This window comes from Rhea americana, unplaced genomic scaffold (genome assembly GCF_003343005.1).
Source record: "Rhea americana isolate MKP2758 unplaced genomic scaffold, rheAme1 scaffold_175, whole genome shotgun sequence".
Lineage (NCBI taxonomy): Eukaryota > Metazoa > Chordata > Aves > Rheiformes > Rheidae > Rhea > Rhea americana.
This window is the reverse complement of record NW_028185872.1, coordinates 1,702,371-1,728,442: the sequence shown is the minus strand read 5'-3', so window position 1 is coordinate 1,728,442 and position 26,072 is coordinate 1,702,371. Positions and strand designations below refer to the sequence as shown.

General features: G+C 38.5%; 1 protein-coding gene across 1 annotated transcript in view; it reads right to left on the bottom strand.

Moving 5' to 3' along the window:
* MED13 (mediator complex subunit 13) overlaps positions 1-25,264 on the bottom strand; it is a 60,219-nt gene extending 34,955 nt beyond the window's left edge. The window contains exons 1-3 of the mRNA XM_085301360.1: positions 23,598-25,264; positions 21,307-21,541; positions 12,141-12,309 (exon numbers count right to left, since the gene is read on the bottom strand). Coding sequence (XP_085157486.1) covers positions 12,141-12,309; positions 21,307-21,541; positions 23,598-23,663 — 470 coding nt within the window. The 5' untranslated portion in view covers positions 23,664-25,264. The remainder of the gene's footprint in view (positions 1-12,140; positions 12,310-21,306; positions 21,542-23,597) is intronic.
* Between the last annotated feature and the right edge of the window lie 808 nt (positions 25,265-26,072).

Here is a 26,072-nt window from a genome sequence, read left to right as displayed (position 1 = left end):
AAAAAAAAAAAAAAAAAGCAAAAAGCAACCACCAGAGTTGCTTCTCACCATCCCAATGAGAAGGCAGGCAGGCTAGTGTCAAAGGAATGGGTTCAGGCACCAACAGATTTCAATTAGATAATTAAAACACTTCAAGCACAAGAACACCCACAAACTGTCCAGGGAAAAACAAGCAGTTCAACACAACATCTTTTATAATAAAAGCTTAAAGCAGGCCATGAAGTGACCTTGATGAGTAACTGCTCTAAACGGCTGGCCTTGACTGACTGGACCATAAGAATTTTCAAGGTGCACCAGGTCCGCAGTGGCACTCCAACCAGCTGTGCAGTGTTTTCCTAGGAACATGAAAGTCAGGATCCAGATATACAAGTCGATTATCACCCTTMTCTGATAACACCTTAGCACAACTGCTTCAGTAATCCAGCTCCAGACAGTATACTTGCTACAGGTGAAATATCATTCTGGTCTGGAATCCCAATAAAGTTAGTTTCCAAAATCCAGCAATAATTGAGCTAAGCATCTTGTTGTTGACTTGAAGTTCAAGTGAAGTTCAAGTGAAGCCAAGAGTCACGTGGTTAGCAAACACCACTAAGTTCAAGTATGGAAATCTGATTAAAGTTTAATCTTTATGCAGATAGGTGAAGACAGATCTTGTCAAATAGAATTTTAATTTAAAACCATATTGGACTGTTAAGGTGAAATAGTGGATAGTGCTGTTTTTCAGAGTGATATGCAGCAGTTTAGAAGCTTAGTATAGATGAAGCAAAGTTTTAAAGTAAAAGCACATATTCTTTAAATACATTGTAAATGTGATTCAGCTATGTCTCATGTAAACACAAAATTACTGCAGAGATGAAGAACAGCCATTTGTACTATAATTGGGAAGAACTCAGAAAAATCAAGACAAAGAAAAGAATCAGTAAGATAACAGAAGCATTTCAATTGGTTACAGTGCAAAACTAGTCCTAAATAGCAGCAAGGAAAATTCAAGGTCATCATGTAAAAGCCAAAATAATAAAGGGCAAAGAGAAAAGAGCTCATCTCCCCCACTCAGCAGGAAAGAAGTCTCAATAAATAAATAACAAAAAGTAAGAGAGTAGTCATTGTTGCCACTGACATCATTCTAACAGCTTTGGCATGAAAGCTGCAAGCAGCTTTGTTATGAATTTTTCACTAATTCTGCTTATAAATTTAAGTATTAAACAGCAAAATCATGCACACCACCTTAGATTTTTTTTCAGTATTTTCAGAGATGCAGTGAGGACATTTTATGGAGAACAATCATATTTTATCTCCTATTAGAAATGTACAGTAATATACTGCCATCCTTAAACTCAAGCTACTGGAAGCAGATTTCCACATGGTGCACAGACACAGTATCTCCTGAAAATGTGATAACCTTCTTTAAACTAAAGGCCAACACAAAGGCAAAACTAGTACTTTATGAGGCCAAACACAGCATTAAGTTTCTTGCTAACTAATCATGCTCAGGCACTATTTCTTCACATTTAATGTCATCATTGTGAGACTATAAAACTTCAGGAAAAACATTAATGCATATGAAAGGAATCAAACATACCAAAATTCCTGGCAGGGGAGTAGAAAAAAGAAGGAAGATGGAACCAGTGCTATGTTACTGGATGCCCTGTAGATATCATTTTTCACTTGGAGACTAAGCAATATATTTTTATATATATATATATATATATATATATATATGTTAGTTAGTACATTTGTACATTCTCCAATTCCTTAGCTTCCAGACGTCCACTGTACGCGATGGCAGTGTCACCTCCTCAACCTCAGTTCAGGAAGAATATTATCAAACCTTACTGGTATCTTAAAAAAAAAAAAAAAAAATCCACCATTTTTAACTTTTTATCTCCTATCCTCAGTGGCTCGCATCACAGTCAGCAATTCTAATGAAGCAAGGAGAGGAGATCCTTCAGCCTGCTTAACTGGCCAAAAAGCATTTCACTTGGGGGTAAATAAGCAAACTGCTTCTACAATTCAGTTAGTACCAGAGGACACAAATGGAGGGAAAAAATGGTGGTTTCCTGCCAACTAACAAGATTTCATCCTATATATTTATTTGCAGACATTTTTCTTAAGTAGCTCAGAAGGTCACTAGATAATTTCTGGAGAGCATCTCGTAACCATAATATATAAGACCTATACAACAGTGCTCAGAAGTTAAATTCTGTCTGCATGCAGAGAGAATTAACTAAAGGCCTTGAGGAACAGATACACCCAAAAATAAAAGCCTGCACTAAAGCTCCTAATCAGTCGCTACTTTTTTGGTACTTTTACAGTATGATCAGGTATTGCTGCACATGCATATGTAATAAGAGCGGAGAACAGAATTTCAAATGGAAAATTCTGAAAACAAAAATACTACTCCCAAATGTCTCATTCTGTTCCCTCCCACCCCTGAATATGAAGCTATTCTATTAATATTTCTAACCGAGGTAATTTCACTGAAGTCTAATCAGAACTCTAACATTAATAATCCCTTCTCCAATACTGGTAACAGACCTCCAAATATCTATGTTAATGAAGTTTGTCATCAGAACGAGCATTCTTTACGAATTATTCGATCTGCACACAACACAGTTCAATCAGAAAGCATTCTACCACCGAAAGCAACTTATTTTTATTTAAAACATTTAAGAGATTCTTCAAAAACAACGCTGTTTTAAGTATTCTTCAGTCCTCCTTGTATTCCATTAAGATACATCTGTATGAACAAGATTTTTGATTTCCCAGATTTCATCTGCTCCCTCACCTAAATCATAGAAAACAATGACACGTTTTAGTTCAGAGACAAAGGATTGTGATTCCATGTGAGGAGAAACAAATTGATTTAGACATAGTGAATGCAATTTCTACTCTCGCCTTTTAAGAGAAACGGAAGGGAAGGAGGGGAACACACACTAAAATTTACATATACATGAAGTTTCTACATATCCATTAGCAAATCTGAAAATATCTCCTTGATAAAAAGGTAATTAGGCCCGTTTTTCCTCCACATTAGTACTTACATAGAGCTTTATATTTTCAAAATGCTTCACAAACATTAGCTGCATTAGACCCTCACTAATCCACACTTCACTAGATTGCATACTTCAAATCTGCACCACACTACAGCTGAAAGGCAAGTAGACTGCATCATCAGAAGCAACAAGGAAGTCTCCAATTACAACAGTGCAGAGTACATTTAATAGTAAATTGATAGAGCCTTCAAATTTTACAATTACAATAGAGAGGTCTGTATTCTTTTGTTTTCATAATTATGATCAATTTTTTTCCTATCTTGTCTTTGCAAGTTATTTTTGTGTTGAACCAAAGACAGCTAGTTGAGTTGGAGAACTGCAAATCCTACCAAAATAAGACTTACCGTATTCTCATTAACTACATACGTTATTACTGTTTGCTAGATGAGGAAAACGGACATTGCAGAATTACTTTCTCAGACCTAGCAACTGTCAAAACTAAGATTCTATCATTCCCTTTTCAGTGCCACAGAACACCTTGTCTAGGAACACAGACACATCAGCTAGAGTTTTAAGTCGCTCATTAATATGCCTCTCTATTTCAGAGTATTACAGAGAATCTGCCAAGAACTGGGACACACTGGCCAACACCAGACTGCTTTGGAGTATTTTGACCAAGAATCAGTATAACATGACTCACTGACAGCAGTCATCATAAGCAGCAATTGACCTGGCAGTTCCAAGATGATGCATCATAGTTGCCTGAATAGCAGTGTCTCCAAATAGCTATTTTTCACTACAAAATTTAGCCAGACTATTTCAGTATGTCTTTTAAAGGGTATCAAAGAGCTTTCTTTTAAAAGGTGACACTTGCTTTCTACAGTTAATTCATGGGAGGAATGAACACATTCTTCCAATGGAATAGATTCTTTTGGAAAGAGTAAACTTAAATAAAAACCCAGAGCCCTAAAGAAACTTCATATTCATTCTTTTTTCCTTTAGCAAGGCTTGAGGGGCAACACTTGCAACGAGCATAGACTGGACAAAAAACAGATGTGTCAAAGAACAAAAGACTAGAGGAATTACATACCTGRTCATATGCTCAACATCACTCATCCTCTTCCTTACACAGTGTTGCACTACATGTTTTGTTCTTTGTTAGTCAACCCTCTAGACTTCCCATCATGGAGAAGAAAGTGAAGCTGCCAAGCCACTCGAGGCTTTCAAGTTCTTGGAAGAGAAGCACAAGCAACTCCCTCAAAACCACCTATCTACTACCTTTTCTTTGCAAGTACTTTTTCAGAACAGTTTGTTGTGACTACATATATCATCCAGGAATAGTCTTCACACTGCAGAGGATTAATGAAGTGAAGTTCTCTCTGCAGACACCTTCATGCCTATACTGCTTCAAAACAAATCTTATTTTGAGATGGCTTTTTCCATTCTGTTCACCATTACATAATCCTGAACTGAGTAAACCCACAATCTTAATTCAGACTAGAAATAAGCAAGAAATTAAATGTTTTAGTGTCTATAATAAGCAAAATATGAAAATAAGTGTTATATTAATGTACCATCAAAAAATTGCCAGGATTTTCTTTTTTTTTTTTAAGAAAGAAGAGACCAAACAAATAAGTAAATAAAAAGCCAAGAGTGGTGCACTTGTTTCAATTATGAAATACTTTGGGAGGGGTCGATTTTTTTTGAGTGTGGGGGGGGGACAGAATGGGAGAAATTAGTAGCTGGTTCTTTAGGAAGAAAACACTATCAAATATACTCATTATATTGCAGTACTACTTTCTATGATAGGAGATTGAATCACCATTAATCAATTCACAAACATGCTTTTCTTGCCCTTGACTACAAGTTTCCCTGTAACATCAGGGTTTGTATAAGCCCCTATCACAAGGTCTGCACTCCCYTTCAGACACAATGGCATTAATATCCTTTATGTGAAAATTCAAAGAAATTTGAACACATCTGTATTTATATTTTCTAATGAGCTACGTATGCTCCCTTTTAACATGAAACAATAACATCTCAAAACACAAATGCTTCTCTAACTACTGACAGTGAGCTGGAACAGCAGACATTTTTCTAAGCATCTCTTTCAGTAACTCCCTATGGTCATGAAGGTAAATATAGCAGAAAGCTGATTTTGATGATAACACAAAGCAAAAAACATAGCTAATAGCAAAGCAGAAAAAAAAAAACTTTTAGTTCAAAGCGTATCATTAATGACTACTGTCAAAGGCTCTCTAAGTATTTTTCACACAGCTAAGGATGTTTTGTTTTTAGCAAGACTTGCAAGTTAAAATATTTGTTTATTCCATAACTAAGCTGTGTATACCAAATCAAATACAAATGTAATAAATGACCTTTGTTCCACAATTTAGTAAGTCATTTTCACCTCAAAGACTTCCACATTTTTAAAAGTTCATTGTTAACAGGCTTAGCTTCCCGCATAAAAAAAAGGGTTTGAAATAAATTGAGGATTTTTGTATCCTATTGACTGAAAACATAGCATGACTTCTTACCTAGAAGCAAAAATATTTTTTAAATGCAACACAACTAGAAGTTTATACAGATATATAACACACACAAATATAGATATTTCTCCAGATACAGCAATTACAAGCAATACTACAACACGAGCTGGCTCTTGTTCCTGCATTTCAGAATCTAAAACAAGACTAATAAAGTTGCTGTCTTACATTTTAGCATCCTTTAATTATTCAGAATGCAAATCTCAATTATCTGAACTTGAGCTTTCACAATAGAACATCCATGTACTATAAAATAACTCAGCATATATTTGGAAAACAATAATAGCTAGACATTACTCCTTTTTAAAAGTAACGTCAGCTTTCTAGTTATTGCTCTGTCTCATTCTGAAACAATTACAAAAACATTGTTAAGCCAGATATTTATTTTCAAAGTTCAAAACTAAAATGCATTAGGAATTTTTAATTTAACAAAAATCTGAAGTATCTATATGCTTTTGTATTATCATACTGCTCAGCGATGAGATAGAGCACACATTCATTTTTCAAAGCTAAAAACCCAGAGCCATATCATTTTTTCATTTTTCCTGATGAACCAACTACCATTGCAACTTATGCTAAATATGAGAAAACTGCTTTGTGATGTAAAGTGCTAAATTTGTCTGCTAGTAGTCTCTGTAGCAACCCAATATTCCAAAGAGACAATCACGTGATCAATGCTCTCAGCTCCTGCTGTTTATCCTGCACTGTCCTACTTACAGCAGCTCTTGATTCCAGCTGTCTACAGTAAAAGGAAAAACATCACCTGCTCTCCTGCCGGTACGTGATGCCAGAACAGCCTCATTAGAGCTGTTGTAAAAAAATGTTGACATTGTTTGATTTAAAGATTAATATAGGAGGGAATTTACACAGCAAGAAGAGTAGAACAGACTTAACAGATTACAGAAAATATCCCCAACAGTATCAAAGAGGAGCCTTTTAGTTTCAGCACTTAAGGTTTCATAATAATTATACAAAAACAAAACCTATAGCTACATGTTTTACTTGTTTAGTTAACTCAAAGAAGTTAAATTATGAAGAATTTTGAGTGTTAAACCCCAGAAATCTCCTTTTTCTGTTCCTTAAAAAACCATCAGGGCATGCCTCTGGAGGAAGCAAGAAATTATTCTATTCTATCAAAAGACCACTGAATGGTAAATAGCAAAAAAGGCAGTCAAACACAGCGATAGAGTAGGAACACGGACTCAGGACCCAAAGCTTAATATTCCCTTTGTCTCAAGGGCAGTCAAGACCAACGGACAATAGCTGATCTCCTTCAGAATAATTATTACATTACAAATATAAACATTTCTGAAGTAGGCAATAAGATAATTTCCATGTCCCATTTGGGGGCGGGGGGAAAATTACATACACACCAAAGCCATGGCCATTCAAGGTTGCAGATGTGTTACACTTGCACCAAGCTCAGGAACTGTATTCATTGTGGTGAGCTTTACCTTTTTCTCTTTAGCAAGATGAGGCAAAGAACAAAAAATTATGCTCAGAACTGTGATAAGTACACCTTAAAATCAAGATAATTACATCTACAAAGGCTTACAAAAGAGAAGCAAATTTATATCTAGAATATTTTTCAGCAGTCATTTCCCATGAGTTCATATACTTATTACTTATATCAGTTAGATAAAATAGTATTTCCACAGAAAAATAAAACAAAGTTAGGTTGGCATATATCCTGCATCCAGACTAAGGTTAAACAGCATTACCTGCAAAACTTGAGGCAAGTTTTATTTTGTAAGCTATAAGTTTATCCCCTAAAATATATATATATATATATGTATGTATGTATGTGTATATATATGCGTGTATATATATATATATATATATACACACACACACACACATATATATATGAATCTCCCCCTCCCCCAAGTGAGCATGTAAGACACCAGTTCTGGTTTGCCATCCCATGCAACTGGTTATATTATTTCCTACTTACAAGCAATCATACAAGTAATACAGTAGCTTTTAGTATGCTGGCTTTCCAGTTCTGTATTAGATCATCCCACTAAGTCAGGATTACTCAATTATTTGCTTACTAATCTTTCAATTGCATTAAAAATTACCAAATTTTTTTTTTAACCAAAACTTCAAATGGGCTCCATATAAGCACTTCATGCTTTTATTTTCGGTTATCATCGTCAGATTTGATCTTCATTACAGAATCATATCTAAAGTAGTGTTTAACCTAACAAGTTTCCTAGTTATATTGATTCTAGGCAGAGGAAAAGCCTCATCCAAAGGCGTGTTACTTGAGCAGTCTAACCAGACAAGAGACATACAGATGAATGCAGCAGTTGACAATCTTCATCTCTTATGCTTAAAGTGTGGATTTACAAATTAAAACATACATAACCATGCTTGTGAACATGAYGACACCACACTATGATAGGGTGGAAAGGGAGAAGAAGAAAAACATTATTTGTCAAATTTTGTAATTCAATACATAGTCATTTAAGTAACCTTACTGAGATTCTGCAATCCACCTTGCTTTAAGTGATTGGAAAGAGTTACAAAGCACTGAAGCAATGATCTGTTTCTTTACAACTAAGATCATTAGCAAAACACCCTATTTAGTCTTTTATTCTTCTGTTGTTCTCCCCGCTGACCCCCTTCACCCATTCCCAAGAACTCTGGAAGTCACCCACTTGCAAATTAACAAAAGAAACTTTAGGCTGTTTGCTACTCCTTCCTTTACTATCTGTAAAGAGAAGTGGAACTAGCATRCTCCAAAACGTCAGACAGTTTCCTCAGGCATTGTAATCCTGACTTGTTCTAACAGATCAAGTTTCACCAAATACAACTGCCTCACTTTTCTCGATGCTGGTTTTAGACTAGGGGAAAGGAGGGGAGAGCAGGTCAGGGTTATCTTGCAGCCTTCTCAGCATGCAGTCTGTGTGGCTGTACAACACATGCATTCGAGCTTTTTTCTTTTCCAGTATTTTTAGAGGAGATTAAACAATAGTTTAATAGATTAAGGATTACACCATAAATTTAATTAAATAGCAAACACCTAAAACCGTGTAATTCTTACTTTCTTGATCATTTATTCACGTGCCACAGTGGCACCAATTTACAAACATCAAGGGCTGTACTCTTAAAAATAGAACATGCTACACAATGATGAAAACAGGCTCTTTAAATATATCCTTACACAGGCAGAAAAGTGACATAGCAACAGAAAGGAAGCCATGGTTGCCTGAGGATGTGTCATCTCAGCCAACCACCTACTAGAAATCACACCCTTATGTCATAGACCTCCTGGCCTGCTGCATCCCATACAAAGCTATTACACGACATAACTGAATGGCATGCAGAATCTTAGTTCCCTGTTGCACCACTGCACAAGAAAACCACAACACAAGCGACTGCTATGGCCAGGATACCAGATAACAGAAAACCTCACATACCATGGAAACACATTTTCAAACAGAACTCAGAAAAATAAGATAGAGCTATTCCTTTTATTTGGAGCTGATCCTATCTGCATGTTGGTCAAAGAGAAAGGAAGTGGAAAAAGTGGGACTGAGACCCTGTACATTGGTCAATTATAACTTCAGAAAGCACATGTAAGAAATTACTCCTAGGATCAACAGCATTGACCAACCAGTATCTAAAAGCTTTTGAATCTAAAGATTGACAGTAAACACAACCAACCTTATCTAGAACTACAATTATAATACACAGAGAACAAGTCCGTACAGTAGTCAGCTAAATCCCAAAGTACAACAGTATAAACTACTATCTGAAGCAGACTGGTAGCAGACATACTTCGTACCCAGTATAATAAGCACTTTAAAGTTATATAGGCTTGCAAATTCTATATTCAGGGTTTCTCAACGCTAATGCAAAGAGCGGTCCCCAAAAGAGCAAAGTATATGAAATGATAGGTATGGAAGTTGATACCAAAAAATAACAATTACAAGGTCTGACTTGAAGCAAGGTAACATTCATGCAGGTGTACCAGGGAATGGGCAAAAGTTTTCATTTTCTTGCATATATGCCATTTTCTTCTATACTTCTCCACCATTTAATAAGTTTTGCAAGCAGCAAAGGAACAAAAATATACCAGCACACACTAAAACTATCATAAAGTAACCTTCTTCTTCCCTAAGAAGGCGGCTTCCATTTAACCAGTACAAGCACTATAGAGAAGTATATATACCTTCCTAAACAGAGAGGTAGTATTCTCTATGACACACCCCTAACAGAGGAAGAAACAGACCAGTTCTTTGGAAAAAGGAAAAAGAAAAAAAAAAAAAAAAAAAAAAGACTCTTCTTCCTACACCAAGGAGCTATATGACATATTTTCAAGATCAGCATCATGAATATTACAACTCCTGCTTGAAAAATAGGGAAAACTAGGGAAAACTCCAAAAAGACAAAAATACAGCTTCAAAACATTCTGACTGTTAAGATGCGTGTCCATGAGCAGAAGAACGTCTTTTTTAAAAAACTACAAGAAAAGATAAACTTATCTTTCCCTCCTTAGTAAATAACTTGCTGATGAAATGGAACGTATGCAGAAGTCTAGAACCAACCAAAACTAAACAGCTGTGACATGCCTATATAGCTGTAATACCACTTATCTAATAAGGCAATAAGGGTGCACATAAGGCAACATTCAGAGTGTTTTCTAGACAGGCTGCAAGTCTTTGTGCTGAGCACTAGCCTTATGCTTTGCTGCAATGTTGTGCTTAACATTTGGTAAGAGGAAAACATCTCTTTTGACTAGATGAGCCTTCCAATTTACACAGGAGAATAAAATCCACACAAACCATTCCAGTCGACATTTCCACCTCAAACACAGAAGTGACAAACTTTCCAGCTACAGGAAACATACCACAAAGTGTCTCTATCAATGATCCGTGTTTCTACCTGCAGGAAGTTGCATGGAACAGAAGCCTGAGCTGATTCCTCCATACAGTCCAACTTTTCAGAGAATACAGATTACTCAAATTATGGATATTCCCACAAGGGATGAGGAAAACATTCCAAGAGTATGCACATCTTTTCACCACTCTCCTTTCTTAACTGAATACCACTTTATTCTGAGTAGTTGTTTTTAAGAAGCTGTCTTAAAGGAAACTAAAGATTTCTGTAAAATGCCTAAAATCATATTTTTATACACATTTGTCTCACTTTTCTACAAATTTCCTACTAATCCTAGACCACTTATGATGTTGTGCACTTACCCACAAAACAATTCCTTCAGAGAGTTATTTTCATCAAGCAGGCTGACCTTCTGACCTTTCTAAAAAAAGCTAAGAGTCTCCAAATTAAACAAATACTGCCATTATATTTTTAAAAGTTTGCAGCAGCTTTTTCAGCTGCTGCAAAGAGGTTTACAGAATTACTGTAAGAGATGACATAACTAATGCCAACTTCAAACAGCAATTTGGAAAACCAGTTCCTCAAATGAGATGAGCCAGACTGTGCCAAGATAACTTTGGCCTAAATAGTTAAAAGTAAACTCCTTATTACTGATTTACAGCATCAACTGCCAACAGACAGAAGAAATAGATGGACATGGACATCTCAGAGAGGAGATATTTGCCCTGTTTAGGGTGGAGAAAGAATGCCTAGAAATAAAGGACAAGTTTATACATAAATTAAAAGCAGAAGTTCACAGCTACTAATATAAACACACATAAACATGTGCTTCTGCTCCTTTTACTACAAAACAGCTCTAGTTCTCTTTCAAGTTGAAATTTATTGCAGAAGATGCCAACAAAGGCCAACTCCACACCCAAACAGCAAAGCCACTGATCTCAAAGTTTCCTGCATGCAAGATTTCACACACACACACACACACACACACACCAAAACACCCACACATGGGAGGGAAGGGAAAGGGGAAGAAAAAAAAAAACCACCCTCTAAGCTTTAAATTACTTTGGATTTTAAAAGCTGATTTGGGAACAGCGATTAAACTTGTTCCAGATAACCTAGTTTTTACTCATTTTGTTATTTATCACTAGGCAACAAAGAATGTCAAACCACGTTAGAACCATGAGAAGAAGTCCTTCCAATCTAGAGGAAAATTCTGTCCTTTCTGCTCCCCCTCAATATGGGGGCCATATGTATTCTTTCAACACCAATGTTCCCCAATGCAACCTTCTTTCTGAACAGCAGCTGGCATTACAAACCTCCTTCTCAACATCTCCAGTAAGATGCAATTTGCCCAAACCACACCTGCTGCCTGTAAACTGCTCCCTAGATCCTGCTTGCTCAAAGAATGAGTTTTTAGTAGCATTTCCAAACCAGAAATAGTCTCAACCATTATACTGGTAGGTCCACATCAGGTATCTCTTCACAGACAGTTATCCTTGTCTTTCTTCCAGGCTCTAGCTTCTTTTCAAGATCTTGCAACCTACACATGAGCACCAGTACAGAAAATACTTCCCATTGTTTCCAATATTATTTCTTCTCTTCATAAGGAAGTTTTGAAAAACTCCAAAAAGGCAGAAAAAAGACTGAAGACTTAGGATCCCAAACAAACCATGGAGTTTTCTTAAATAGACGTTTAAGCTTTATGCTAGAAGTAGCAAACTCTACCACTTATTAAATAAGACAAAATACCTACCTTTTGTTTATAGGTTTTTCATCTTTCTCATAAGGCTTCACAAACCATTTCCCAATGCGTACAAAATTCCGATTCATTAAACACCTCTCCAAAAGGTTATGAACGGCTTTGAAGAGTAGAGTGCGACATTCATAAGAAAGTCCATTCTCCCAAACACCATCTTCTTCTTCTACAATGCAAAGGAAAGCAAAATTAATATCGAGTTCAATCCTACTATTTCATGTTCTAGATATATTACAACATCCATCTTTCCCTCCCCCACAAGCTTTTAAGATATTCATAGTATAACTTGTAACTAAAAAATAATAATAATCTTGTAGCATCCAGGTAAAAACTCTACTGATAGCAATATAACTGCTAAAAGTAGTCAGATACAGAAATCTCTCTCTCTCTCTCAAAAAAGTATTTGCACACAAAAGGAAACAACTAGCAGCAGGATATTATATATTTGATCCCAGAAGATCAGTGTATACCAATCTGTTTGCAAGGTGGCTCATGTTTTGACTAGTCTGAACTATTTACCCTGAAAAGATAGTTGACAATTATGCTTAAAAACAATTGCCCGAGGTCAGATTTTTAATACACCTGAATATTTTTAGCTATCATTGACTGAGGAGAGTTGAGCAAAATCTCATTGATTAACTGACCCTTAACATTTATCAATTTTTTGATGAGGAAAAAAAGAGTAAGTTGTAGAAAACATTGGTAAGAACAGCCTGAATCTGCCCCAGGAGACTCATCAAAACAAAAAATAAAGATATCTAAGCAGGCTAGTCCTGCTTTCTAACCATAGAGTAGAAGAGGAAAGCAGCAAGCAAAGACAAAGCTCTGCTCATACAGATAAGATCTCAGTGTTTCACTGCAAAGTCCTGTGGCCCCTAAATCAAAACCAGTCGTGGATTCCAACTTGCACAAAGCAAGTTGACTTGCCAAACTGGAGGGCAAGATTCCTTACAAGAAGCTGTAATCTCTTCCACCATTCTGGCTCAAATTAGTGCTTGAAAGTAGTTTACTAGCCCTAGGAGTATACATATGGGTCCAGAGAATTACCATGGCAGCTACGTTACACAAGAAAAATGAGGGACATTTTAAAGTTCCTGTAGTATCTCACAGTACATATATAATATCATTAATTTCCAGCAACATATAACATGGAGCACAATATAAGAAACCTCAAGATCTTGTCCTCAAATTACTAACAATCAGCTGTTAGCTTTATGGCTGCAACTCCCCAGTATACTGTGTTTTACACATACCCTTAAGCATGTGCTATTGGTCACCTTGGACTAACCTAGTATAGTTACACTGCCATTGCTTTTATACTCCAGGTAGCAGCAGAGACTAAAAGATTGTCTGACACAGATAAGGAGATATATTTTTACTTCAGTCTCTGGATAGTCATAGAATAATTCAGGTTGAAAAGGGACCTCTGGAGGTCATCTGCTCCACTCAAAGTTCAAATAAGTTGCTCATATCTCATGTTCGTCGCCCCTCATGCTTTCACTGCACACTTCTAAGAAGAGAAATTTGGGTTTAGATTTAATTCCATGTAACCACTCTTATAACAGAGACTTTTCYGCTTACCACCTCTTCACAAAGAATTTTGGTCCAAATACCTTGTCACTGGTCTGCTCAATGGTTAGAAAAGTCAAGTCCTTGCATTTTAAATCCCCCTTTGAAATAAGTCCCTTCACCTTTATCTGGAAGCCACTTACAAGCTTAAAAGACTGCAATAGCATTAACTAAAGTCTCAACAACTTAAATACGAGAGCATATTGAAAATGAGACAAGTTTTATTTAGAAAAAAAACTTTATATAGATTATTACAGTAAGTAATGTTTAATACATGAGAGAGAGGAGTTTCAAGATACTATGGCAACTAGAATTTTAGGGTCATATCTGTAGCTTGCTACATTCCACAAAAGTAAAATACATGTTTTCACTCCAGGTCAGTACTACAAGTTAAAAATTACTCTTTGTCCCAGTATCATTCTCAGAGGGACAAAAGATGAGTAAACAGACCTGTCCCATAATTTAGAAGAGATGCACATCATTACAGACAAGTAGTTACTTGAGATCACTTTCTGGTAAAAAGAAGGCAAAGCAAGGAACTGCATTTCTCAAATAAGGGAGACTTCACAATGCTTTTTTGTCTCCATCATTATTTCAGCATATCAACAATTTTTTTTTTAATTATACAGCTACAAGTAATGTAGTAACTTACTAAGGAAACATTGTACAAGAAACTTGTAACAAAAAGCAACAAAGGTTCAAAGTCAAAGGGTATAAAATGTCTGTGCCAAGAGGACACATTTTTCCTGAGTGCAGAGATTTGTAGACATACACAAACGAGCAACCCTATCCTAGAGGCAGCTTTGCTGTTCAGCACATACTGCTCAACTAGTGGCAAACAAGCAGCTCAATAGAACAAACATTAACTACAAAGCTTAATGATATTGGACTTTAACTGCACAATAAACTCCACACCATTTCAAAGGTTAAATAGTTGGTTTCTATATGGCTCTTGTAATTAAAAAAAAGAAAAAAAAATCATTCCAAGAACATGTCCTGCATCAATTACATGTTATAAAGAAAAAAGAGCTATTCCCAGCCTTTATGTCTAATTTTGTTTTGACGTATTAGTGTATCAAAGGAGAGAAAATCACAACTATACAGAAGTGTAATTCAGGGCTTGTACTTCAATAGTCAGACTATGGGCACAAAGGAGAGGGTTCCATTTTCTGAAGACACTATAAAGTGCTACGTATCTCATTTAACATTAATAGTTATGCTGACAACAAGGTTATGAACAGAAGTTTACATGTAAGAACTTGCCACAGGATTGTTCCAGCAGTAAATTAAGACAACTCAGAGAGCTCTTCAGAATTACAGAAGACGAGCACGTTATCACGGAATCACAGAATGTGGGAAAGTGGAAGGCATTACAAGGAAGTTACAATTTAAAACTTTAACATTTATAAAGGGAGTATGCTATAAACATACCTACTGATCAGAAAGAATGTCTGGTATCCAGAATAAGACCACCTGCTTAAACCCAAGTGAATCTTGCTACAGAAAATTAAGATTAAATAAGATGACAGCTAGAGATTCTCTCATTTCAGAACATCATTCAAATAGATGCAAATAATAGCAATAAATAAGTGTTGTGTGTCCTTTTGAAGTCTATTTAATCCTCTCCCCCTTCCTGCGTGGGGGATGGAAGAAATGAATTATGACATCTGCTCACATGTCCCATCTATCTTTTTTCTTTGCTCAGATTATTTTCTCTCAATGTCAGAAGAGTCTCCTACTTAACAGAAATTGTACAAAGCATACTACTAAAAAAGGAAGAAGAGGAAGAGATACTTTTGWCTTGAAATATTTCTTAAACAGAATAATCCTAAATGTTCACCCTGATGGTAATAACACCATAAAATAAATAAGCAACTTTTTGATCTGCTAAGTCACAATTTCACTCCAGATGAGTGACAACCACAAGAGTGCTCTGGCAACTTGGACATTACAAATATTCTAACTAGTCCTTTTAACTGTCTAAACCACTCTACTCTTTCATACATTTCCATTAATATTTATATATATTATATAGTATGTCTTACATGTATGTCTTTATATAAAATATATGTAACATATATGTATATATACACTATATAGTGAATAAAATATTATATAAAAACATACATAAAGACGCATACATATCACACTCCAGTATAATGACTATTTGGTCTAAAAAGAGAGGGAACAAAATTAAGTGGAGCATTTTCCTTAAGTGAAGCTATGTAGTATCATGAAATAAAGAATTATTGGAAATAATGATCAGGAAAACATAACTTCTATAATACAAAAAAAAGGCAAATCTTCCTCAGTTAACATCTCCTTGATATTACTACCATCCAAAATTAATGAAAGTTTTAGAATGCTGATCTGCTTTCATTATTATGTTCTGCTTTACACTCTTTATGCAGTTTACCTGAAACAACAGTAAAGCTCACTTGCACTTACTCCGCCGCCTTCTCTTTCACAGGTGCTCTTAGACAAGCATACTGTGAGAGAGGAGTTTGAAAGCACGATCTGAATACAAAAGCCCTGGCATTTCTAATAAATTCTGTTCCATTCAATTCCACGTTTTAAGTCATATTTGTTACCTACAGATCTTCAGCCAAATTTAAGAATCAAGGAGTGCTGACATCTTAGCTTAATGCATGCTTTCTGTCAGAATACCAGTTTTTAAGTTTTTTGAACTATTTTGCAATGGAGAACAATATAACAATAACATATGACAGAAAGCTTCACTCCAAGTGTTACTATATTTTTAAACTCAAATACTTTACTTTAAAATTAAATGAAATTGCTCAAAGCAAGAACTACCCAGTAAACTACCAAAAAGTAATCAAGGGCCTATATTCCTTTAAAGAAGAAGATGGGGGGGGGGGGGAAGATTGCGTGTGTAGAAAGAGACTGACTACAATTCAAAAACACCAATTTAAGAATCTCAGTAGGACACCCTAATCTTGTTTCCAGTAAAGTTGTACCTGTACTTACATTCACTGAAAAGCCCTCAGATATCCAGATCAGTTGAAAAATTTCATAGCTGAGAAGCCAGCCAAAAGATGCTCATCTTTCGGTTACTATCAAAATACCATACTCAAATATTCAAACATCAATACAAATTAGCTTTTCCAGTGCAAGCCTTTACCAGCTTCACATATGTAGGCTTCATACCTTCTCTATCCTGCAGAGAATTTATTTTCTAGTTGTTAAAAATGTGTTACATTTTTGTAAATGTGCAACTATGCTTGTTTATATAGATAACAAGATAAGTATCCTTCTGCATTTGTTAGCTTTATAGCTGTAGTTTTTTGCTTCTTTGGAAACCTAGAGTACGACCACAAGAAGAGAAAAGCTGTAAGATAAATAATTAACTTTTCAGCTAAACATTCTAATACTTTCCTCCATCTAATATCTAACCTCCATCTTTGAGTAATTCTATATATAAACAGATTTTACTTGCATTGTTAAATGGATTCATCGCTTTCACAGAGATACATTATGCATGTGATATTGTACTCATTATGATACAAAATCCTCACTTATTCTTACTTAGTATTTTTCTCCTTACTCCACATATATTTCACAGGTATGTTTGTCAAAATAAAAATAAGTAAATAAATAAATAGAGGAACAAAATTAAACATTACCTGTCACCTTCAAGCTGGTAATCACATCAAGCGACAAGTCATAGACATTCTACAGAGACTGCTTCAGGAATTTTTGCATAATGCTTATCTGCAGTTTTGCTGAAGCAGACACATCACCACCACAGAGAACAGAGGATGCTAGAGTACCAGTTTACCACACAACAAGTTACAAATATTCATAACGCTTTCTTATTATGTACATAGGAACACAGGTATCCACTGACAACCTAAGTAAGCTCAGCATATGGACATTGGGTGCAAAAATTTTAAGAAAACATTCTTTTCCTTTGAGTTAAATGGTCTTACGAAGCGAATGGCATTAAAGAAAAAATGCAAGTAAACAACCAGCAAAATTATTTTCAAAGTTCACTCTGTGGACTACTTGCAACTGGCCAGCTTTTTACAAACTCTCGCTATGTTAACTGGCTCATATTCTGGTTCTGTCGTATTAGGAGAAGTGAGACACCTAATGCTGACAACAGCACAAATCAACCAATTCAGATTTGTTTGGAGACAAGGATGTAATCTATCACACACATTGAGAACTATGCAACTATCTCTGCTGCCACAACTGTTGTCATCTCTACCACATAGGATAAACAGATAAGCATCAGTATACAGACCTTTCTCCTTATTCTTAAAGCCTTCCCGCATGCCCAGAATGAGAGCTAAGACTAACATCACATTTATACATTTATCTCTCATTGAGTTGTGCTGAAGGTTGCTCAACAAACAGGAATGATTAATCTTACATGAACAGTTTTCATGTACCTGTCAATTTTTAAAGTAAATTAAAAAGATTTAATAGCCAGCAGAAGGAAAAATCCACATCTTATACTTCAACATTTAAAAGGTGCAATTTGAAGGTCAAAGGCTTACTGGAGCATTCCTCTATCCAAGCATTAATCAAATGTAACTATTTCCTTCAGATTATCTCTTGCGCATAATTCATACCCAACTGTTTTCATGTTTGAAACTACCCACAGTAAATTTAAAAAAAAAAAGTATAGATAACCACTTTAAAATAAAGAAAAATCCATCTAATAAATAGCTGTTGACTAGACCAGTGAGAGATCACTACATCCTGAAATCTGAAGACATGTCCTACTTTAAGCTTTGAGTTGCAGGAATTACTATAATCAAGCTTCACTGTCACAACACAAACATAACCTCTGAGGTTGTTGGAGGATAAAATAACGTTTTTATAGCTTCTGTCTGCCTCTAGCTATGTTAGGAGAGGAATAGACTTATGTTTTTTGTTCATTTTATATAAAATAAATAGTTTTCTGGGGAAGGAAAAAAACATGCTTGAGTGAAGTCAATATTACCGATCAATCACTATCTCAGGACAAGCCTCCTTTTGACATGGCCCCAGGCAACAACAATCCCTGACCATCAGCAAGACAGTTATCCAAGGCTTGATATGAAAATTCAGATATAGCCAGTAGCAGTCATTCAAATGTATCTCCAGGGCAAAGAATGAACATCTAGAGTGTACAGACTGAAGATATAWATATTTTTAAAAATCTGATATGCATAGATGCACACCCACAAAACTATTTCCTTTTAAAGTGACCTCGGAAATGGGATCTGTAGGGGATAAAGAGATTCTTGAAGGCTGCCATATTTCAAATCCCTCAGCATTGCTGATGAAGATCTGTTCCAGGCAATGAGTGGCCATTATTCCCTGAAACTACACCACAGCTAATCAAAATCTGTTAGAATACTAGCCTCTCCTCAACAGGCATAGCTTCATACCAAAGAAAGCCAGAATCAAAGTTGTTAATGCTGCTCAGGCATTTTTAACTACAGCTCTTTCAAATCCCCCTTTCTTAAGGGAAGCCTGTCAGTAGGCAATAAATGACACATGAGCAGCAACAGTTTTCTTAATCCCTCCGTTCTTTCCTTACTTCCCCATCCCATTCTTTGGGACAATTCGTCTTCCACCTGGTAGAGAAACTGTAAATGAGACAGCACCTTAACTGTCAGCAGTTACTGGAAACAATTTCCAGTCAATTTTGCAGGTAACAAGTCTCTGCCAGGAAGTAACTTGTCTTTCCCTTTGAAAATGCAATGGGCAATATCAGAACAACAGGGCAACGGGAACTACAACGTGAATTTTTTTCAGCCAATGAAAACAAATCCATTGGGTCTATCACAAAGGTCAGATAACACTGTTTCGGTTCAGCGATAGTTCTTCCTTATATGAGGTTCCTGTTAAGATTTTATGTAAAAAGAGTGCAAGTGCAGGCACTCCTCAGTCATCTCCTCCACAATCTAGCTGATTAATATCTTTATCAGCCCTTGATCACATAAAACTAAGCAGACTAACACAATCTAAAAGCCTATAATGTCCCTTTTTAATCAAAAAGGAACAAAAACTTGCTTGCTAAAACCAAGACGTCAGATATGCCTATACAGACATAGGTAACAGTCTCCCAAGTAGTACAATGTGGAAAAATGTCTAATGGCAAGACAGATGTAGAATAACATCTCTACTTAAGTGCAGACATCCACCAGTGACCTGAAAAAAGAATATATCCAGAACAATCGCAAAGACATGGCTGACAAAAAATAATCCTCTACTATCTCTCCCTTATACTCTAGGACAGGTTAAGTGTTGATAAGTATCTAGGCAGATACCCGCTTATCTATTGGCACAAGTGCAATTCTGTAAAAGCATGAATACACGCTGATCTGAAAGGTCAGCTACAAAATACCAACATTTTAAAAAGCACCTTATATTAAGTCACTTGTAGATAAATTCAAAGGCTAAAGGAAGCTGCTCCAACAAATAATTCTGATGGCCAACAAGAACAGAAACGCAGTCTCCAGAGGACTTAATGTGTATTTTATCTTCTACACAACAAGGATAACATTATTACCTCTATTTAAGCCTATCAACTAACTACATACAAAGTTTACATAAATACTTGTGCACAAGTGTTGGTCTTTGCTTAGGGCAGGCTCAGGCCAAAAATAGCATTTAGTGTAAGTTACATCTCAGCCATTCAAAGGATAGTCCCTGCATGTCAAGACTGAGGTTATTCATAGGGCAAAATAAGGAAACTGTAAATGCACTACAGCATTAAGCAACCTACACTAAGTGACATTTAAGATGTGAAGTTTCCGTTTCCAGGATGGACAGGAATAACAACAGCAATCCCAACTTTAAAGTCAATTAATCCATCAAAGTGTCATTTTAGTACTTTGATTCTTTTCCAAATCATATAATAATGAAGTTCTCATACGAAATAGTGTAATTTGTTTCAAGTCAACATTCTTAGTGGCATTTCAAATTTACATTTGTGCTTTGGCCTGCAGAGTGTATTAACAAATTCCGGTTAGTAGGTCACCAAACCCGGGTCTCAGTTCTACACTTCAGTAATCTGAATAGTGTATATCACTGGAAACGAGAGTAGAGAGATGTGATTTACTTTTTTTTTCTAGTATTAGTGTTGTCTCACCAACAGACTTACAGAGACAGTTTAAAAGTTAACTTTATCACCTTGCCGACAAGCAACTTTGTTTTCTCTTTTTATAAATTGTTTGGAAAGCTATCTGCTTTAAGAATCAAGATCAACAAGTAAACATCTTTAAAAATAGTTGCCAAACTTGAGGTACAAAAATACCGAGAAGTATAAATATTCCCCGTCTCTCAGAAGTGGTAAGTCTGAGCAACTCTGTAAATAAGTGAGTGGCACAAAATTGCTCCTTGAATATCTAGCAGCCAAAGACCACCTAAACAGATACCAACTGATTATCACACTGACATAATAATTTGGCTTTTCTGAGAGTCTTATCCACTATTACCATAAACTCAAAGTTGCAGCAATAAATCTATCTATACATAATAGTCCACCTACTGATTTTGTAGGGCTGACTCTTGCCAGTCCTTGAGTAACAGTATCCTTTCACCAACCAACAGAAGGTATTTTAACTTAACCTACCTGAAAGATCATGATGAATAAGATCAGCAAAGTTGGGGTCATCACCCCACCAAAATATCCATAGCTCCCTGCGTCCGGGTCTTTGGTCTCGACGCCAAACACCAAGTACATCCGCCTTCAGACAGCGACTGAAGCTGCTCAAAATAGGGTCCTCTTCCGTGACCGGAAAGAGAATTGGGGCAGATGTTGGACCCTGCCATACATATCGCTTCCATTTAATGCCAGTTAGATCAGCCTAAGAGAAGGAAGAGAACAACTATCAGACATTGGAGGGAGGAGAAGGGAGGAAAACAAAGTCCAGAAATAATTCTAAGTATCTCGTAAGAGAACTGGAAATGGCCAGCTTTTTGTCTCCATTCCCAACCAAAACACCCTGCTATGACAAGATGATGACACAGAAAAAGGAGGGTGGGAAGAAGGAGGAAGGATTATTCCAACAAAACTTAACAGAAACTACACTTAGAAAATAATCTCGAAATAAAACAGGGTGCCTGTTTTATAATCTCTTTAAATAAAGTAAAGCAAGAGTTGTTAATTTTCACTGCAGCATTAAGATTACGGAGGGAAAATGTGAGATTTAACTTCAAATATAAAAGTGAAAAGTGAACAACATTAATGTAATTATTTGCAGACTATTAACTGTACAATTTACTAAACATTTACCTTAGCAAAGATCTTCATGCCTTATGTTTATTTATGCATACAATACCTTTTAAATTCAGTATTTCTCTAAGGAAATAGCTAATACAGTAAGTCTAGCTTAAGCATACGTTCTTCCAGTAATCTACTATTTTGGAAAATTTCACAAGTTTCTTAAGTATTCTCTCTCACACACAGGAAGCCTTTCAAGTGTACTTATTTTACTCTGAGCTCTCATACTTCTCATTTCTCGCACCACATTTTAAAAATTTAAATCCTATTTCTATCCTGAAATTACACATCTGACTTAAGCCCAAACTGGTTAAGAGCCACTAAATCCCTTTCCAGGAAAGGATCCATGTTACTTCATAAGGTAGAAGAGTTACAAGGTATTATATTTAATGGAAAAGAGACAATTCCTGAATTATCTACAAAGCAACACTGTACCAAGTTTTAAGGCCACCAAAATGTTTTTTTGTTTTGTTTTGTTTTTTTCCCACTTAAGAATAGTAACCTTAAGGCACTTAGGAAGCATTACCCATGAAATATATTTGAGAATGAAGAAGCAAGGCTAGACAGCACCTGCTGAGAACTGATTTTTTTCTTCCTAATATGACAACACATAAGATTACTGCAACATTTACACCTAACATGGCAGCCTTCCTACCTTCAGTAAAAAGCAATTTAGATGAAAGGTAAGGAGTTTGCAACAGTTGATACTTTAGAAAGACTTAAAGATTTAAAAATATACTACAGATACAGAGCTGCAGGCCTGATTCAGTCTGAAGGCATGTTCAGACTGTCCAGATTCCTCTCCCTCCAAAAATACCAGTACAACAGCTTGGCACAGGTTTTTACTTATAACAATCTCTAGAATAATAAATACCAGGCAGTCATCTAATATTAGCTAATTTGCCTGAGAAGGCAGATGAAACAGGTCAGCACAATTACCAAAAATTGCATCACGGTCCAGTTAAATCAAATTGGGAACTGCCAAAATATCCAAGCATTTAAACAATTTCATACTCGTGTTTAAAAAAAAAAATCTACAAAATGGTGCACAACAAAACAGAAGATACCACTGCTTCACACAGAGTGCATCACTAAAAGCAGATCTCCATAATAATAATAAAAACACAGGCCATAAAAGAAACCCTTGAGGAAGCAAAGAAGAGAGGTTTCAGCTCAGAATTTGTCTGGGATGTCAGAAAGAGGGGGGAGAAAGTTCCCTGGAGGAGAAAGATGTGAGGCTGGGAGAAAAGGAGCAGGAGACCCCCTTACCTCCTGCTGGATATATCACATACAGTAGCAGAGATAAGGTTAAAGAGAAAGCAAAGAGGGAGGGGAGGAAAAAAAAAAAAAGTTGTAGGCAAGGAAACAACAGGAAAAGGCAAGTTTGTAGGGAGAATACCGAGAGAAAGAGGAGGGAGGGGCAACGCTAGACAGACAGCAGCGGCGGGGGGAAAGCAGAGGGGCACCGGAGAGTTGGCTGGCTCCAGGCAGGGCCTACTCCGAGGACTCATCCAACAGAAGCTATGCTAAAAATGGCTGCTTTGCTGCCACTACCCCTTCCTCCCCTCCCCCCCGAAAGCTTCTCCCTCGCCCCCTGCGCGCCCGCGGTGCGTGCGCGCCGGCGGCGGGCGCTCACTCACCAGGCAGAAGAGGTTGGAATGGCAATCCTCCAGGCTGGCCCCGTTCGGCACGAAGCAGGAACTCATCCTCACAGCCACAACCCACACGCCATTATCCCACAGCCTCCGACAAGAAAGAAAGAGACAGACAGAGAGAGAGAGAGAGGGAGAGAGGGGGAGAGAGACTGCGAGGGAAAGGGGGGAGGGGGGGAGCTAGGCACACGCACAAATAATAACGCAGTTAAATAAGGGATTTACATACGTACACACATGCACACAAAATAGTGGCAGGATAAATAACCCAGGAGGAGAGTGGTATAAGAGAGGGCTTTAAAAAAATAAAAATAAAAGAGGAGGGGGGAAGAGAAACTCAGAACGTTTTCTCTTCTTCTGGATAGCAAACGGGGGAGGGGGGGGTAAAGCCACCATGGAAGGGGAGAACAGAAAGAGGGAGGTGGTAAGTAATCCAACGACAGGAGATTAAGATCAAAATCCTCCCTGTTCCTCTTGTGTTCTCATTCGCATAAGGAGGGGAGGGAGTGGAGGTAAGGTGAAGGGGGTAATTGATCCAACAAGAGGATAAAAATTGGGGTAATTAATCCAGGGGACTAGGGGTAAAAATCAGTTGACATCCCTCCTTCCTCTTATCTTCGATGCCAAGCAAGAGAAGTAGGAAAATAAATAATCCAGTGGGGGTAGTTAATCCAGAAACCTCCCTCCTCTTCCTCCTGTTTCTTTAGTCATCAGACGAGAAAGGGGCAAATAGTGGAATGATTCGGAAGGATTGGTTGTGGGAGCGAGCAAAATCCAGGCTCGTCTCTTCGGAGTCCGAGGGCAACAGGGTAGGGGGGAGGGGGAGAAATCAGATTCTTCTCCCCTGCTCCAAATATATTCCAAATAAATTAAAATTTAAAATCATGAAAAACAAACTTTAGGGCCAAAAGCAAGGCAAGTCTGAAGAATCCGTAAAGGCAGGAGAAGAAAATTTCCTGGGGTGTACCCCGAAAACCATCTGCGGGGGCAGGGGAGGGGGGGAAAGTATTCCTTGAGAGAGAAAAGGCCGCAAAAAGTCTCCTCAGCAGCCCAGCAAGGGATTAAATTCCCCTGCGGAAACCCCCCCCTCCCCAAAAAGAAATACTCTTCGCTGAGAGGGTGAGACCAAAATATCCTCCGCTGGGTTTTTTAAAAAAAAAAAATCCTTTTCCGTGGGGAAAGGAGGAAGGGAAAGGAGGGAGGGGGTGGAAGGAGGAAATTGTGGGTGACCCTCGAAGTCTCTTCGGGGAACGATGGAGGCGTCTCGCGGAGGCCGAGCCCCAGTCTTTTCGGAGAAGGGGGAGGAGGAGGAGGAGGAGGAGGAAGGGGGCAAATCCCAGAGCGTCTTCGGGGAGGCTCGACCCCCCCCCAAGCTGTCCTGCGGGGCCGCGGGAGCCCCGCGAAGTCCGCACGCCTGGGTGGGTCTCTTCAGGGGAGCCCGGACCCCGACAAGTTACCGCCGAGAGCGGGAGGCCGGGGGGGGCCCGCCGCCGCGCCAAGCCTCACAGGACCCCCTCGAGCTGGGGAGGGGGGGAAGGACTAGCCCAGCTGCGAGGCTGGACCCTCAAAAAAAAAAAAAAAAAAAAAAAAAGGGAAAAAAGAAAAAAAAAAAAAAAAAAAAAAAAAAAAAAGAAAAAAAAAAAAAAAAAAAAAAAGGGGCAAAAAAGGGAGAAAAATATAAAATATCAGTCCTCAGCCGGAGCGGTGTCTTCGGCGGGGGGAGGGGAGCGAGCCCCGGCCCCCCGCTGCCCCAGGTGAGGGGTCTCCGCGAGGGAGGGCTCGGCGCTGCCCCGCCGCGGCGTCCCCGCGGGGGCAGTGGGCGGGCGGCCCCCTCGCCGAGGTCTCCCCGGGAGGGCGGGGAGGCGGTGGCGGCGGCGGCCGAGCCCCGGGCTCTCCTCGGCCGGAAGGGCCGCGGGGGGCGGGGAGGGAGGGGGGGTATCGGAGCCCCGCGGATCCCGGCCCCGCTGCTGCTGCTGCTGCCGCCGCCGCCCGGCGCCGAGGCAGAGGGGACGCGGCGGCCGCTGCTGCCGGAGTCGGTGCCCCCAAGCCCCCGCTGGCGGGTCTCCTCCTCCTCGCCGTCCCTCAGCGGTGCCTCTGTCGGCGGCTGCCCGGCCGCGGCATCCTGGTCGGCGGCTGCCCCTCAGCGCGTCTCCCCCATGTCGCGTCGCGGCCGCCGCGGGGAGGGGGAGGGGGGTTCTTCTCCCGTTTAATTCCGAGCCCCTTTTTCTTTAATGGCGGCCACAGGGACGAGAGTCGGGGCCCCTCTGACGCGCCCTCATTGGCCGCCACGCCGTCACGTGGGCCTGCCCAGCGATGGCCGCCGTCGCTGCCGGGGGAAGGCGGGTGCAGCGGCGCCGCCCCGCCGGCAGCCGCGGCGGCGGCGCTAGAGAGCGCGGCGCTTTGCTCGTTGAGAGGCCGCCATCTAGCGGCCGCGCCGGGGCGGTGGCGCAGCGGGCTGAGCCG